Source organism: Lepisma saccharinum, chromosome 27 (assembly GCF_977018435.1).
Source record: "Lepisma saccharinum chromosome 27, izLepSacc3.1, whole genome shotgun sequence".
Classification (NCBI taxonomy): Eukaryota; Metazoa; Arthropoda; class Insecta; order Zygentoma; family Lepismatidae; genus Lepisma; species Lepisma saccharinum.
Window position 1 is genome coordinate 40,544,044 of NC_139255.1, and position 18,943 is coordinate 40,562,986.

The 18,943-nt window shown below is 34.8% G+C and overlaps 1 protein-coding gene across 2 annotated transcripts in view; it reads left to right on the forward strand.

Moving 5' to 3' along the window:
- The window catches only part of LOC145980054 (ankyrin repeat and IBR domain-containing protein 1-like), an 87,345-nt gene extending 68,416 nt beyond the window's left edge, over positions 1-18,929 (forward strand). For both annotated transcript variants that reach the window (XM_083113042.1, XM_083113043.1), the window contains exon 19: positions 1,211-18,929. In XM_083113042.1, the coding sequence (XP_082969168.1) occupies positions 1,211-2,724 (1,514 nt within the window). In that variant the 3' untranslated portion in view covers positions 2,725-18,929. The remainder of the gene's footprint in view (positions 1-1,210) is intronic.
- Positions 18,930-18,943: the final 14 nt, after the last annotated feature.

The window sequence follows — 18,943 nt, forward strand, 5'->3', positions numbered from 1 at the left end:
CTTGACCCAGGATTCTAACCCGGGATCCCCTGGTGTTGAAGTACGATGTGCTAACCACTCCACCACGGTGCCGGCGACTTTAATTAGAAATAGTCTCTTCGTTCATACAGGGTGTCTCAAAAGTAATAGCACAAACTGACACATATGAAAGTACACAATAATAGAAGCAAAGAAAGTCTCAGTAAACATGGGTCTGCAAACGAGCCATTTTGAGATAATCGCGAATGTGTGATTACAAGCCGCCACTGACTTCATTGTTTGTAAACATCGTCCTAGTAGGTAAAATGCTAATAATGTGTGGGTACAAGCCATATCACCTCTCAGAAATGTTCTCTTTGATTACAACGCCACCTCTCGGAAATGTTCTGTTTTGTAAACAAGGAGCAAATCTCGTACCGCGCAAAGAGTAAAGCTATCGGTATGTACAAAATGCAATCAATGACTGCGTGTAACCACACATTCGTACACATTATTAGCATTTTATCAACTAGGACGACATTTACAAACAATGAAGTCAGTGGCAGCTTGTAATCAATCACACATTCGCCATTATATCAAAAACTGCTCGTTTGCAGACCCATGTTTACTGAGACTTTTTTGCTTCTATTATCGTGTACTTTCACCTGTGTCAGTTTGTGCTATGACTTATGAAACACCCTGTATATGCAAATGAGAAATGATGCACCATTGGCATGAATAGTTCATAATATCAATAAAATTGATGATAATTTTACCAGTTCAATATTTCAATAAATAGTCTGTAATTTGGAGTAAATTCTGCTATTTTAATTTTCTTCTGTAGTGTATATGCATAAAAAAGAAAACTTATTGTAATGAACTATTACATACACTGAGGAGACAAGTAAACCATACAAATGCTTAAAGAATATTTGCAATTGTACATCAGATCAGTAGAATATCATTATTGTATTGATTCACATGCCATACTTGACTAGTCACTCTACACTAATAAAATATCAGTTTGTGTGCAAGAATAAACATCACTTTAATAGTAACATTTACTGTATTATTTTGTAGTACCAAACACATCTCTTTTCCTAAATAATTCCTTTAACAATTGTGAGATCGGTATATGGACACATGACATTGATACCAATACCACAAAATAGTTATAAAAAAAAACAGATGATAATCATAATCTTGAAATTAGCTTTTGACTTGAGATTTAATATTGCTATTATTTTAACAGAAATCCTGGATGACCAACAATTGAAGTTAGCCATTCAGCTGTCACTTCAAGAGTCTAGTAAGTTACCAGCTCCTGTATTGGAGGTGGTTCATAAGAGCTTGTCTGCCGATCGGACAGGTTGTCTTTCCGATGAGATGGAAGTGAGAAGATCTGCTAGTGATTTCTCAATGGATGAATGCAGTGGAAATAGGTTGGATGAGTCTAGTGTTCTAGTGTATCAGAAAACAAGTGCGGACATTACGGTAGACTATTTTCTGAAAAGTCTAGCAAGCAAGGAAATAGACCTGAAGAACTTTAACATAGAAAAGGACTGGTCGAGCAAAACGGACAAGGATCCGATTTGCTTCAAAATGTGTGCAAGTGAGGTCGAAGATGGACGGTTTGAGATTGGTGACATTCACGAGAATGGACGTTTTGATACGATTGATATCGAAGAGGAGAGTCGCTTGAGAAGATCGCATTCAACAGGTGATCTGTATCTTAGATCACATGACAGTGACATTCAGTATTTTGATTCAGACCATAGTCACGATGAAAAGCCAGAAGATGTTGCCCGGATGAGCCTTACGCTGAAAAGGAGCTTGCGGCAGGCATCAAGTGCTGAGGCTGACGAAGACTGCACAAGCGAAGTTGGCATCTACGGCCAATCTTCAGTCGAGGATACTTCTGATTCACTTAATGCAGATTTGGAAGTATGTGGGATACTTGGAACGACAGATGAGGATAGCAGTGAACCTAAAGTCCAGATATGCCAGATGAAAGTACGAAGTGATGACAATATTTCATCAACATCGAAAAGTTCTTTTCTCGGTACACATAGGAAGGTGTTCAGGGTTGCCAAATCATCTGCATTGAGAATAAGAATATGCAAATCTCCCAAATTGGAGACTGACAGCTCCAACGAGTACGAATCAGAAACCGGTATTCCGAAATCCCCGACATTGTACATAAGTGGTGTGTCTATTAGCAGGACGCCAGAACCGAGATCGCCGGCAGTTGTTGCGGTGGTCACAGGCCGTCAGTCTCGTTCCTCCAGTCTCACCGTCCCTGTTGCACTCTCGCCGGAGCCCAGGTCTCCCAAGTCTCCGTCTCTGGAACCTGGCTCCCCGAGCATGTCGGCTGATCGTTTACGTTCGTCAAGTCTTGCTGTTCCCACGACAACTGTTACCACAGCCATGACTGTGGTCTCGCCCCCTCAATCCCCCAATGCTCAGGCAGGGTCCCCTCGAATGTGTTCAGAGGCTGTGAATGTTCCGGGTGTTTCGAAGTCTGCAAGTGAGCCGGAGCGAGAGAAGGAGATGTTCCGCTTCCCCAAATCATCGACCGACGGTGCTTTGAGTTCCGTGCTGCATGTCCAGGAGAGTAATCTCAGTTCGGATGACTTCCACGAGGCCCTTTTCCTGGAGCGCTCTCCGAAATCTTCCAAAAAGCGAAAGAAATCAAAGAAGGACAGGAACAAGGAAAACTGGGACAATAAGGATAGGAAAAACAAAGAAGCTAGTTCAGTTTTGTGAGTTTCTTTTGTAGCAAAGTACGAGGTGAATGTTGGATATTTTTTTAGCACTTTTCAATTCTTTCTTCACTAAACAAAAGAACATAGTGTCAGGGCAGAAACAAACAAACAAAAATGGACTATCAAGAAAAAGTAGTTTATATTTTTAAACTTGTTATTTCCATGGCACTCATGTGTTTTTGGAAAACAGTAAAGGGGCCAGAGTTATCGGAGTTTTTGTGCTAATTATGTTCTGAGGTGTCATGCATGTGATAATTTTTCTCTCCAATATTATTTACATTTTAAGTTTTTACTATTAATTTTTAATGCATTGATATTATGTGTAATTACTGAAATGATGCATAAAACTCAGCCAGGTAATTGCAATATTACATTTCCCTTTTTTTTTTAAAGAAAAAACATTGCTAAAGAGATCTAATCATATAGTGTTGTGCAAGGGTGGATCAAACTGCCTTATTCTTCTGAAATGAAAAAGAGCACCTATGTGATATGGATTCCAAAGAATAAATTGCAGCTTCCAAGATGAGTGCACAGAACATCAGGGAATATTTGGGGGAATATTTTATGTATTTTTTGTAGTACCAATAATAAGTGGACCTGTAAATGTGTAGAGCATAAGTGAGGAAAATGAATGTATGCGTACCTGTGTTTCATTGTTATTCAGAAGTAGCGTTAATGCTGTTAACTCATTAAATGTGAGAGTTAATTTAGTTTTAACCCAAATGTTAATGTGGCTTTTGGTCATCTATGTTACCTGTGTGAAGATGCCAAGTTTTCCATTGTTTGGTGTATTGCCTGGTACAGGTGCTTTGATCGACGCACAAATTCCAATTAATGTTTGTAAAAAAAATTCTAAACTAACAGGGCAATGCATATGTGTATGTGTATGCCATGAGGGGGGAAATCTGTAAATATTGTGAGACATCTTAGTTACATTTCTATAATGTTTGTGTATTTCAACATTGGAAAGAGAAATATGTAAACTGTATTATGAGGGAAAGATGTTCAGGGTATTCCACAGTGTTTAGAGTGATCATCTGAAGTATTTAAGATAATGAAGGATGTTCCTTTTCAGCTATTCTGCTTTGGGTTGTCATTTCTTGAATTTATTTAGGAAATTTATGCATCAATATTATTTAGATTCTGCACTTTCCTTCAGGTTTTTACAAATATTATACGCATTGTTTTTCATGAGACTGGCAAGTTGAAATATTGGATAAGTCTCGCACACATTATATCAATAATGTATAGAACCCCAACTTTATGTTCTCGGTTTTACATTTCTCACATTATACATTCAATTATCATGGTTCCAATAGAGCGTAATGTAACATTTTCCCAGATTTGACATTTTAATTTTCATTTACATTTTCTCATCTTGGTTCTCTGAAAAATGTAAAAATCAAGATTCTACTCTATTTGTAGATTGAAACAACCCCATTGAAAGTCAGCGGGGCCATTATAACCCATAAGTGTCCATGACTGTATCCTGGTTAACTTCAATGTGTTGGTAGCTTAAGTAATGATTTTGGTAAATCGTTGTAATCCCTTACATGTAATTATTATATCATATGACCTATTTATTTTGCCTAAGTTAACATTTAAGCTTGTTCTCTGTCACATAATGTGATTGACAGGAGTCTTGCATTGTGGTGAATATCAGGAACGGAAAATGTTAAAAATCATATTTTTCTTCTGATAGAGTAGTGTACATAAAGTATTTGCAAACAATTATTAAGTAAACAAAGTATTTATTGGTTGATTGGCTTTAATCAATTTCTTTCACATGGACAGCTTTCATTTTTTCTTTTGCTAATTTGTACTGGTACCAAGAGCAAGCCTTGCATTAGCAATATAACATGGAAAAATTGTCTTATTTCTATTGCCATCACATTAATGTTTAAGTAATTACATGTACATACATTAAAAATAATATTTCTCTAATAGTCTAAAAGGTTTAACAAACTTACGTGAATGGATAGAACTCGCATACTCGTATTCTAAGTTTAACTGACTGTTGTTCTTGTGATATTTTTCCATAGTCACTTCAGACAATTAACAGAACATTACCATCATTGAAGACCATGTATCTTCTGTTATGTCTAACATGGTGTAAGTAGAGGCCTGAGTTTCCTGTGTTGAAAATGAGAATTTTACATAGAAAATATTTATAATTTTTCTAAGAGAGTGGCACATACTCCTTCATTATCATCTGTTGTAAGGCATCTCATGTATTTCATTGTTTTGATATGCTTGACATAATTTTTTTCCTATTTATATGCTGATTATACAGTAATTTCATGGTATTTGCTATCGATTTTGTGAATGCTATGTTTTGCAATATTGTGCCAATTAAATTGGATATTTGCAAAATATTTGTAAGAAATTGTTATGGTACTCAAAGTAGAGATTTATTAATTTATTGTTTTTTGCCAATAATTAAACAAGAATTCCTAATATCAATCAATTTTATTTGTGCAAACTGTTGTTATCAGAACCAATCAGCACCACATAAATTTTGGGCTGTGATATGGCATACTGGCAAGATTTGGAAATGAGATCAGTCCATATACTTTAATTTTTTGTTATTTCTACCACTTGTTCAATGTTTTCTTGAATAATGCTTGTAAATATTTTATGTAATACCAACAGTGTGCAATTTAGAGTGAGATGTGGTGCTACATTTTTGTTATTGAACTATATTACTTTTGACAGTTTAAAATTATCTACATAGTAGAAAGAATATGCTTGTTCAGTCTTACCAAACATCTATTGATTCATTTATTTGAGTTGCGAAGACGACTGATGTCAAATTTGAAAAGTGTGTTATCAATATGAAGATTATATATGTATATAATATTGAAAATGTCTAAACAAAATAGGAAGAGAATGTAAGAAATTGTTGGTGTGATTTCTAATAACATAATCATGATGTTAAGATAAAGGGATATTCTTTAATGTAGTTTTTTTCTGTCAGCATAATATATTATATGAGAAAATTGTTTCTTTTTTTGGAATGTACTGAAGAGTTGTACTTGTAAACATGATTTGTACATTACTAAGAATATTATCAAAGACAGCTTTAATGAAGAAAGTTACACGAATATTTATGATTTCAATGAGAAAAAAAGCAGATAATAATATATTAGCAAAAGTGTTAAAGGTATATGCATTAAATGGTGTGAAATAAATGTGAATACATATAAAGTTAGCAGGAACGTGTATGTCATGTTTGTGTGTAGAGGAAGGTAATTTGAATAGAGAAAAAATGAACTGTATATCAAGGGTCTGTTACCCGGGTGTTACAGATGTGAATTGTAAGTTTATGTAACTGTCTTGTCTCTTTGGTATGGGATTCTAATTATTGCTTGAACAGCAACAGGGTTGTATTTTCGGTAACTATATTTCCAGGCAATGCAGAGTGGGCCAGGTAACTTTTAAAAATTGGAAATCATTTAAGTCTCATAACTGAATACATCTGAAAAATAAACTGGGAACAAGAAATTGTTGTTATAATTATTTCCTTATTCTTGTTGTTTAATGTCCAAATATGTTTATTTTGATATAATTTTAGTTCCTTCTCCCCCATGATGGTGTGGTGGTAATGTTGTCGCCTTGTAATCAAGGAGTCTTGGGCTCAATACCCAGTGGAGGTAAATTACAGTGGTTCGAATCCCACTTTAAACTGTATGTCCAATCCAGATTAGCCTATATGTGCATAAAGTGGACTTAAAAACTGAAAAGTTCCCCCTCTCAGTATAAACTGAAATTTGTGTTCCAAGAAGTGGCATTAATTTGTGGGAGAAAAAATAAAAGAGTGCTTCAAGAATAAATTCTATGTCAAAATAATATCCTACATATCGTGCTGCATTAATATTAGTTTTAAAATAGTAGTAGTGTTTTCCCACTCTATACATTCAATTCTGATGGTCCAAACATAACATAATAATATAAAATTTTCTCGATTTTACTTTTTCCTCCATTTGAAGTTTTTCTAGCTGGTCCCCTGAAAAACGTGAAATTGAGGTTCCACTGTATTCTCATATACACAAATCAGTTGTTGAGTTCAATTTATTTAATTTATTTCAGCATGAAAATAATGCACATATTTTGAACGTACTTTTTCCAATAATTATGAATAGAACCCCACTTTCACATCTTGTGAACTTAGAATCAGGATTTTGTGCAGTAACTGACATGTAAAACTTGAATATTTTGGAAGAAAGGGTTTGCTATGTTCTGTAAAACTTTGTCTGACATCATCTATATCATAGATGGCACTGGGTGCCACAGTCTATATATTACTGCACAAACTCTACTAATTCCATCTATCTTTGAGAAATGCTGCCAGGTTCATGAAGCATCCACTTTCTCTTGGCTTCACCACCTACACAAACCATCCCATTTCCACCTTGGAAAGGAAAAAGAAGAGAAAAATTATCTGACCTTGAAAGTTTCTTAAATCCAGTTGATATGCAATGTAAATGCATGTTATCATTGCAAATCCAAATGCAACCACTGCACCCTGAAAACTAAAGTTTACATAACTTTTGAACTTACATTTTCCATTAGCATTAAATATCAGCATGTCTAAATTAATTCTAAAACTTCAAAAGTCAGGAATATTTTAAGTATTCTTTATAATTCTGTTCAAAACTGGCTTATTTTTAGTGGCATATATAGAGCTAATTTTTGCATTGTTATTATTTTTGTTGGAAACCAATTCCTTTGTGTAAAATGAAATTCCAAACAAATGAACAAATAGGTTCTTGGATAAACTGTAAGGTATTTGTTTTTCATACTTTTCTTTTGTTCCAATTTAGGGTAATCTGTCCCACTGTGCAATGTGCTGAAAAGTTTGCTTGGTAGTAAAGTTGTTTTAAAACACTTCTGTATGTAAGTATATATTCAGAAAGCTCCTAATTGGTATGGAGAATTTGAACAGTTGTAATTTAATTTGTATTGAATGATGATAATCATAATATCAGTTAATATTTTGTCACCAAATTTGACAAATGTAATTTCGTAGATTGTCTCTCATGAGAGTTCAAAACTGCCAGAACATCAATTCGACAACCAAATCGTGAGGCAAAAATGGATGTGTGTAAAGATAGTATGTATATTTAAAATGATGTGATGATGGAGGAAATGAATATAGGAATGCATTACTTACATGCTATACCAATATAATTCACATTATATTTTGATACACTTCTGGCACAAGATTTGTTGTTACCTTCAAAACATTGTGATTGATGGATCCAGTCAGAATATGGTGAATATGTAATAGAAATGTAATGTATATTTTGTGCAAATACAATGTGATTATTGGAATATTTTGGTGTACAATAACATGGTAAGAGCATTTTTTGGCACTTATTACTACATTATACATGATTTTATTATGTAACATGCCTTAATGTGGGTTAAATTCTGTATTATTCATAGTTTAGTTAGAACTAAGACCTTACTTGGAGGTAAATGCATGCAGTTATACAAGTAGTCACTCATAATTACATCATTGTATGTAATTACTTCTGCCAAAACTGTTGAATAATAAAGAGTTTAACCCACATTGAGACATGTCAAATAATTTAATAAATAATGTGGTATGTAATATTTTATTTCTAACATTTATATAATCATTTTGCTCTGGAAGAATATGAGGATCGGAGTAAAGAAAAGTGGTTCAGTAACAGGACAACTGTAGTTATAACATTCTCACAGGAATTAATTACAGCAAAGGGCTATCTATGTTTTCTAGCATGGGATACCAGTTTTTTAAAGAATCTGTTGTATTTATATTTTTGAGGTAAGCACAATGGTGAAGAGTCTGAGAATCAGCATGCTTAGAAAACATCTGTTATTTACATTGTTTTGAACACTAAGGTTATTTTACTCCATATACATTTAAATAAACAAAAATTCTAAGCCTCCATTTATTTATACTAAAACTATTAGTCATTGCTAAGTTTGTAGGCAGTCCAATTTAAAATTAGTGTGAATGTATGTATTAGTGTATATTTTCATTAGGGTTGAGCCAATACCACTTTGAGTTGTTACCGATACTCTCACCGATTTCTACCAATACCGATATCGATGCTTGAAAATTAATAATTAAGCGTTGTTCAAAATATTGATTACTATTAGTGTGTAAGTGTTCCACTCTAATTATATGCGTCAATTTACCAAGATTTTTGCTTTAAAAATATTCAATAAGTACATCAGAATATTAAGCTACACGTTATGTTATCACAAAATTTAGTTTTTCATGCAAAACTGGTGCATAATAAAAAAAAAAACCTTCCAATTTTGCATAATTTCCAGGATAATTGTTTAGTGATATATTTATAATTGATGATTATGGGTCAAATGATAAAAGTTAAAGCAAATCCCCCAGCACTATATTCAACATACAACCCAAAAACAAGCTGGACTGGGAAAGTGTCATGCATCATTTTATGAAGCCCGGGAAAGATCAAAATGCCATAAAAGTATTGACCGGTATTGGTAAATAAATTCCAATGGATACTTTCTGATATTGGTACAGATTCATCAGTATTGGCTCGGCCCTGATTTTCATCTTTTATATGCTTTTGAAAATTTGATTACTACATGTTACATAAAACGTAACCATAAACTTATTATTAGGAACCAAATGAGAGAACCAACAAATAATAATAAATGCTAGTCAAACATTGTACTATGCTTGAGAAGAAAAGGGTGGAAGGTAAAAACTTTGAAATTTGTATTAGTATTTGTTGATATTAGATTTTTTCATTTCGTTCCTGGTCATCATATTGTTAACAATGCACTGAGGGAGATTTCACATAAGTGATAAGCGACATTTCACCACAAACTGCATACACCTCGGTAGATACTTCACCACTCCACCAACTGCACATACCTGAGTAGACACTTCAAAACAAACTGCACACTTGAATAGACCCTTCACCACAAATTGCACACCTGAATAGATAGTGCACCACAGACTACACACATGAACAGACACCCCACTATAGACTACATACCTGAACAGACACATCACTACAGACTACATACCTGAACAGACACCTCACTATAGATTACATACCTGAACAGACACCTCACTATAGACTACATACCTGAACAGACACATCACTACAGACTACACACCTGAATAGACACTTAACTATAGACTGCACACTTGAATAGACACTTCACCACAAATCGCACACCTGAATAGATACATCACCACTAGAGGCACATATTTTTGGTAAATAAAAAAAGCAAAATTTTGGTACAAAAACAGACACAATTTCGGGTTCAAAAGCGGTAAATAAAATAAAATTTCACTTATAGCGGTGAAAAAGCAGTGCACAAAATGACATTTTGGTTTTAAAAATGTGAATATATTCCCAAATTTGATTTTGAAACTGCACTTATTACACAATATAAACATATTCCTTCTAATAGCACATTAAATCATGACCAGAATATTAAGTTTATTCCTGCAAAAAGGGGTCCATTTTTGTTTCTCAAATATTTACAGCAGAATTAATCAATTTTCCGATAATTCTGACTTGAGAAAGTGTCGCGTCAGTATATAAACGGTAAATTTCGTGTTTGAGTCTATTTCGCATTTTGCAGTTCATTTCGCACCATTTCGTTACAAAACAGGGTAGGAAAATGCACCTTACACCTTTCAGAAACATGAGAAATTGACATTACAATGTGTTATTTCACATTTCGTGTTTTCTTCAAAAATGAAATATGCATGCCTCTAATCACCACAAACTATACACCTGAACAGACATCTCACTACAGACTGCATACACCTGAATTGACTTGAGAAGACACTCCACCACAAACTGTATCCCTGCATTGACACTTCACCAACTGCATGTACCCGAGTAGACATTTTGAAACAAACTGAACACCTGAGTAGACACTTCACCACAAACAGCACATTGCATACCCAAGTGGAAATTACACCACGAACCACACACCTCAGTAGCCACTTTCCTTTCTAGTCTGCAAAAATGAATGTTCAGACATGGCATGCATTGCTTATCATTTTGGTATGATATCTCCCTAAAACTGGCAATATTTAAGCAGTATCTTATGTATATATGCACACACACACATCCTAATGGGAGTACTGACAAGGAACATCTAAGGCCATGTCTGTGCTGTCAAAGTCATCCATATCGAAAGGCTGCGGAGTTGTACAATTGCCCCACCAGTCCAAATATCGCCCATCACACCTTGGGGTGCAGGTGAACATGATATCAGAAGGCAGGTGCCAACCAAACATCATAAGCCTTCTCGATGGTGCGTGGTAGCATTGTCTCCTTGTAATCGAGGTGTCCTGGGTTCAATACCCGGTGGAGGCACATAATGGTTCGGATCCCACTTTACACTGTAGGTCCAGTCCCAATTAGCCTTACGGTGCATAAAGTAGACTTAATACACCAACTCTCCTCCCAAACATCATAATTATTTTCCACCTGTATACCACTGAATTCAAAATGCAGTTTGAGATTTCTTCTTGGGCAACTTTTCTAAATACAGTGTTATCAATAAAATGTGTAAGTAGCACCAAGTTTTAAATTGTAAACATTTTCTCTGCAAAGTGAACTGTCAATCATAGCTCTAGTGAGTTGTTGCACCTTCTGCTATTTCCTTCCAACTCCAGCTATGCTGCAGATGTGGTCTATAACGGTGCGGGAACCCCAAGGATGGAACTGTGCTTTAGGTGGAAGCAGCCGCCAATTTAGACACATCCTTGGTCAGGCAATATGGCATATCATTAGAAACAATCCCCAGTCTTGAATATGGCTTTAATTATGTAATAAGATATTTTGTTTAACATTACCAGTGTTATGCATTGCTCAACCTTAATAATAATAAAAGTACCCCTTCAGCACAAGCTGGAAGACATTATTGTATTGTTCTTCTTCTCCCTTATGCCCACTTAGGCGTCGGGTCCTTTCAGCCACTTCTTGAAAGAAGTTATATCCTGTGCCAGTCTTTTCACTTCATCCGGTGTCTTCCCTCTCTTCTGTGCCAGTCCATAAATGTACTGGTTCCAGTTCAACCTGGGTCGTCCCCTTCCTCTCTTTCCTTCTGGTCGAGCCTCAAATATTTGTTTCGGTTTACGCTCTTCCTCCATCCTAATAAGATGTCCCAACCAGCCTAATTCCCTCTTCTCAATGATTTCAATCAGTGGTTCCTGATTCAGGCATTCTCTTCTTATTGTTGTGTTTCGTATCATATCTCTCCTTGTCTTTCCTACAGTTTTTCTTAAGAATTTCATTTCAGTAGCAGTAAGTCTGCTCTCCAATTTAGTTTGCATTATCCAGCTTTCTGATCCATATAATAGCGTGGGGAGATAGACTGTTTTATATATTTTCATTTTTGTTTCTTTACTAATCTCCTTTTTACCTATAATGGTGTTACTAATATTATAGTACAGATTATTTGCTTTCTGAATTCTGTGATTAATTTCAGAGTCCATTTTCCCGTCCGCAGTTAGTATGGTTCCTAAATATTCAAACTGTTCTACTTGTTCTAAGGTCTTATTATTCCAATGAATGCGCATCCTTGCTGGTTCTTGTTTAGTGAAGTGCATGACTTTCGTCTTGCTAACATTGATTTCCATCTTTCGTTCTTTGAATGCTCGGCCCCACTCTAGGACAGCATTTTGTAGGCTGTTGCTATCTTTTGCTAGGAGAACAATATCATGCAGCGTATACTAATGTTTGTACCCATACCGGTTTCATCTTATAATTTCCAATTTTACATTTTCTTGTTCTTCTTTTGCATTGCTTTATAATTTGATCCATGAATAATATGAAAAGAAGAGGACTAAGTCCATCACCTTGTTTTACACCTTTTCCCATATTAAATTCCTTGGAGGATTGTCCATTTATTCTAACAGTTCCTTTAACGTTCTTATATAGACTTTGAATTATTCTAGTCAGTTTTGACGTTACTTGGAACTGATGAAGGGCCTTCCATATTTGTCCTCTTGGTACTCTGTCGAAGGCAGACTTTAAGTCAATAAAAGCTGTAAATATTTCCCTCCTCTGCTTAGTATCTTCTCTATTGCGTTCCTCAGGGAGAAGATTAGATCTTGAGTTTGACGATGAGGCCTGAAACCTACTTGCTCTTCTTCCAATTTATCTTCCACTTGTTGCCTTAATCTTTTCTCTATAATGTGTGAATATAGTTTCTGGGCCACTGGCGCTAAGCATATTGCTCTATAGTTTGAGCATTCGAGGGTATTTCCTTTTTTATGTATAGGAATTATTACATTCTGTTCCCAATCTTTTGGTATTCTCTCTGTTGCCCATATTAGTCTATATAAGTCCCATATCCATTTTTCTATTTCCTTTCCTCCATATTTTATAAATTCTGGATGTATATTATCTCAACCGGGTGCTTTACCAGTTTTTAAGGATTTAATTGCCTCTTGTACTTCTTTCAGTTGGATTTCTTCCTCAGCTTCCACGTTCCCATTTTCTTCCCTCATGGGTCTTTCCTCATACAATTCCTCTTCTTCTCTAAAGGTTTCCGCATAATATTCATTCCACGTATCTAAAATTTCCTTCATATTGGTTTTCACCTCGTTATTCTTGTTTTTGATATTCCTTATTTTCTTTCCTCGTTTTCCTTTCAGATTTTTCAACACACGCCAAAATTTTCTTGGATTATTTTTATGATTTTCTTCTATTTCCTTTCCAAATTGTTCCCAGGTTTCCTTCTTCGCTGTTCTCACTATCCGTTTTGCTGTATCTCTTGCCTGTATATAAGCTTCTTTGTCCTCCATTCTTTTGGTCTTTAAGTATTTTAGCCATGCTTTCTTTTTAATTGCAACTTTTTCTTTCACATTATCGCTCCACCATCTTGTCTGCTTCTTTTTATTTGTTATCTTTACTATTCCACATATTTCTGTTGCAACTTCATTGAGGCTTTCTTTCCTTACTTTCCATTTATTTTCCACATTCCATTCTTGTCCATGGTTTTGTTCCTTTTCTCTAAGTTTTTCTTTCGGTTTCCTCTGAAACTCCTTTCTTTTATTTTGGGTTTCTAGTGTTGATATTTTAAGTTTAGTAAGGTTTATCTTAATTGGTGCAGGTAGTGGTTTGAATCGGGTCGTCATTACTAGTAGTCTATGTTGAGTACCGAGCTCGGCGCTGCGAAAAACTCTTACATCCATTACATCATAATGGGTGTTTTTTGTATATACGCAGTAATCTATTGTGCTCTGTGCTCCTCTGCTAATTGCTTCAAAGGTAATTTGATGTATTCTTTTATGCGGGAAGAAAGAGTTTCCGATGCGGAGCTCGTTATCAATACAGAACTCCAGCATTTTATCTCCATTGCTGTTTCGGGTCTTTTCAGCACCATACCTTCCCAAACTTCCACGTCCTCGTCTAATTTCATTTCCCACTCTAGCATTCCAATCTCCCATTATAATAACGTTTTCCGTTACATTTCTAGCCTCATCTAATGTTTGTTGGAGGGAGTTGTAATATAGTTCTTTTTCTAGTTCATCTTTATCCTCTGTAGGAGCGTATACTTGTATAATGGCAATCCTACGGTTTAATTCCAATTCCAAATTCAGTCTTATTATCCTAGAGTTAACTGCTTTCCAGTCAGTTACTCTAGTGTTCAGTCTTTCGCTAACAATAATTCCCACACCTTCTTTTGCTCTACTCCTTCTTTCTACTCCTGAATACCTGAGAACATATCCTTTTTCCATGTCAACCTCTCCTGATCCTTTCTTTTTGACTTCACTAATTCCTAATATTTCTAGTTTCTATTTCGCCATTTCCTTTACAATCTCCACTTCCTTTCCTGAGAGGGAGGTGATGTTCCAGGTTCCAAATCTCATAGTCCGTTTTACCTTGCATTGTCGTCGTTGTTTACTCTGTTCGGCTTCTATTCCTGTGTTTCTCTGAATATGTATTATTTCACTTCATGTGGGTTATTAACCCTACGATGAAGCTAGGGCAGTGGGAGGAGTGCTCCCTTGCTTGGTTTTCTTTCTGGGTTTGCTCCCATAGCCTTCGGGTCAAAACCCTTACCACAAGGCAGTGGGGTTGTAGCTCTTCCGCCTCTCAGGATGTTGGGACTCTACAGTCTTTTCCATCTCTAGAGCCGTTGGCCGGTTTTCTGTTAGGGTTCCTTCCCTTAGCCTTTGGGGATCCCTCCCCTCCCTACAAGGCAGTAGGGGCAGTGCTTATTTAATGGCGGCACTTCCTCGCCACGTCACGATGCTGTCGTTGGGCTTTTCTGGGTTTTTATTGAGTATGGACTTGCCAAAGACCATCCTCCCCAGGCCCTGTTAGCATTGTCGCCTCGGTCTGGGACTGCTTATTTGGCATTGCCTTATTCGCAGCTAACCACCATATCTGGTGGCCGTTCGCTATCCGCCACCTGCGACCCGCCCAGTTGCTGAGGCTCGCATCGGAAAAAACCTTCATAGAGGCTTCTACCGCACAAGCTGCAAGACATTATTGTATTGACTTTGTGCTAATGTAAGCCTCATTCAAATCTGAAAGGGGCTTCAGTCTTTAATGAATAGGTCAAACATTGTTGATGTCTCAATTTCTGTGCATTTTTGTTGTATTACTGGGCACGGCCAGTGTAGACGTCTAGAATGAAATATTACAGTTGCTATTTTCTGAAAATTGTGCAGAAGAAAGAAACCAGAATTCATGGCAAATTGTATTTAAGTAGGAAAAATTAAATATGTAGAAATTTTTGTAGGGATGGGTCGATATGAAATTTTGGCCAATACCGATAAAGTATCGATATAAAATTTACCGATACCAATAACCGATATTCTACCGATCCGATATAAAATTAGATATGGTACTTGAAGAACCTGAAATGTTCATTGACCTCCTTAACAAATGTGTGTTTCGAGGTGACTGCAGTGCAAAAGAAGTTGAATATTTAGACAGTTACTTTTTTAGAAAGTTGGGCATCGAGATAATCCATAGAAGTTACAACAAAATGGCAGAATTTTGCACTAAATTATAAGATATTTATCGATATATCGGATCGGTAAAATAATCGGTAATGTTACTGATACACCGATATGCCTATATCGGCCGATACCGATAGAGTACTGATTAATCAGTCCCATCCCTAAATTTTTGTGTATGATGCGTCACCAATGATTTATTTTGATTTTCTGCATCAAATACTTGAGGCTATTTCATCTGGAGACTGCTTAAAATCTGAAATGCTTAGGAGTTCTTAAAGAGTATCAAGATCTTTCTAAATTTTTATATTTTTCAATTTGACAATTCGGGAGCTACTTGAAAAGAAGTAGCAGGATCTGGCAGTTGGCAGGCCCTAGCTTCATTATATAATTTTATTCCTAGTAATGGGGTTGTATTATTTCGCTCTGAAAGGGTTGTTGCGCTAAGGGGTTTGGTTTTGAATGTATTGCTGAGCATATTGAGATGGAGGTAAGGATAAACCCGACAGTTGTAATTCAGTTTTAGTCATAAGTAAACTAGTGCCACTTTCACAATATAATTGAACAAACTTGGGAATGGCTTTGATTTAAAAACTTTAATAGGTAGTTACTTATTATACTTTTTACCAGTGCTTTTTTACTGAAGGAAAAGGTTCCAGTACTCTTCATAAGACTTTTTCTATGATAAAGCAAGCCATAATTTTGCAAATTTAATAATTAGAGCTACTAAAAATACTGTAATGTATTAATTTATTATTGGACATATTTATCTATTATTACTCGTGAAATTTTGTGTTTCCATGTTGCACAATTTAATGTTTTTTCCCCCGATTAATTTCGAAGACACTGTCTTTATTCACTAAGGGTACAGCATCTGGAGCAGAGTGAATGAAGACGGAGAGTCTTCGAAATTAATCGGAAATAACCATTAAATTGTGCAATGTTGAAATACAAAATTTCACGTGAGTTATTCTTAAACCGTGTTTACCGCATCCATCATTAATATTTATCTATATTTCTTTTGTTAACATGAACGATTACTGGATTTTATTTTCAGCTACAGAAAAAGCTGCCAGCATGGCATACTACCATAAATAAAGCACTTGTTATTACATTTTCTTTATTTTGATTAAAAATACACATAGCAAGTATAGAATAATTGATTCTCTCTTTCATCTCCACTTGGCATTCCATTTGTTTGTTTAGTGTTATATTATGGTTCAATAAAGAAAAACAGATTTCAAAACAAGCTTGGTTTATATTGAAGTTCATGAACATTTCAAAGCCAGCAACGTCTCTTAAGTTCATTTAATCATAAGTGTTATGAGGATAAAATTATCACCAGTACTACAATTATATGTTATAAAATGTGTGTAATCTTTCAAATAAATATGTAATGGTAGAATTATTTCTACTTCAGTGACGACAGCTCAAGGAGAAAATAAATGAGTAGTGGTTGGGGTCATTTACCACTTTGATTCTTCCCAGAGTTCACTGATTTCATTTGCAAATTATGATTTTCTCAAAATTTCAGTAAGGGCTGTAGCCCCATCAAACCCCCCTCCTCCCCCTTGCATATGCCAGTGACACAAACACGTTCATATATATGCACCCTTGTGTATTCATATAATAACTTATGATTGTGTGGACATTCATGTAAAAATGAATTGGATTGAACCTCAATATGAGCAAGCATTGTAATCATGCAACATGGTTAAAGTTAAAATGGAATTTCTAATGTAAAGAAAACTTGCGGAATTTATTGTACATTTTATAACAATGAAAAAGTTACTGGATATTTTTTTTCACTACACGTGTGTTTTAACACACTCATTGTTATCATGTGTGCAGTAAATCCTGAAAGAATTAGCAACTTTTTTTATGTGTGCACAGTGAAATAAAATCAAATGTAGTACATTTTAAATAAATTACATAGATCTGGTATTATTTTTTAAAAATTATATTTCTGTAGAAAACATTTCTATTGCAACATGATGCATGTAGACAATTTTTATCTGTCATAATTTTGTTTACAAATATTGATATAGAGATGAAAAAGTTGTCATTGTTCGAAAAAGTTTTTATATTATTTATGCTACATATATTTTGTATATTTTATATGTTTAACTATATGTGAGATAATTTGAGCAAAGACTGGTTATGAGGTAGTTACAAGTACAATAACTAGTGTAAATGAACTGTGAATATATTCTAATATCCTCACAGTGTTAAAAAAAAATGTGTTTAATGTGTTGTGTACCAGTTGTTGCATAGAAATAATTGTCTGATATAAGAATACAGTATGCATGGAAAAAAAAGAGGTGGGTGACAACAGAAGTTAGGGAATAGATAATGGAAGAAATTTAAATATACCCATACAAATAGAACGTAACTTTTCTGTATTGGTCGAATAGTAATTTGAATCCAGCTACTGTTTATTCTTAGTAATATCTTTAACCCCTTAACTGTGCATGGTGTTTTGCAACTTACTATTGATCCCATGATATATTATTTTTAATAGTATATTATGTTAAGCTTTGATGAATGGTTATAAACAGCACTTTTTTTCTTTGAAAGAAAGGCTCTGGCGTTCTTCATAAGTTTGTTTGCTATTGTGACATAATCATGACTACTAAAAATACTGTGGTATATTTGTACATATTTATCTATATTTCTTTCAATATTAGTTTATATTCTGAGCTAGAGAAACGTGGCAAAAAATGCTAGTTATAAACATTGAGAAAATACCCAAAAGTAGGTAAAATGTTAGTAAAAAATTAGTTTATCTAATCATACTTTAATTTTTCTTTTTAACACATTTTTTAAAAAGTATGATTCATGCATCAAAAAAGTTTACATGTAAGGTCTGAGGAACTCTTACATTCACATTTACCAAATTCATGCAATGTCACTCTATCTGAATTACATCAATGTGTTGCTGAGTATGCAGCATATTAGTAAAAGTGCTGACAGCTGACAAAATTTGTGACTATTAGTCTTGGAATAACATTAATGAATACTTCATGGTCCAGTGAATCAATGAATTTATGTAAAAAATTTCATGAAACAAAAATTTTTAATCCACATACTGGGAAAAAAAACCTTGGTTAAGAAAAATATACAGTTAAGGGGTTGAAAGTTTAAACTTATATTGGAAATGATTTTGTTTGATGTGGAATGTTATTACTAAAGATTTTTTTTTGTTTTGTGAAATAAAAAATATATAAAATCTTTACAGATT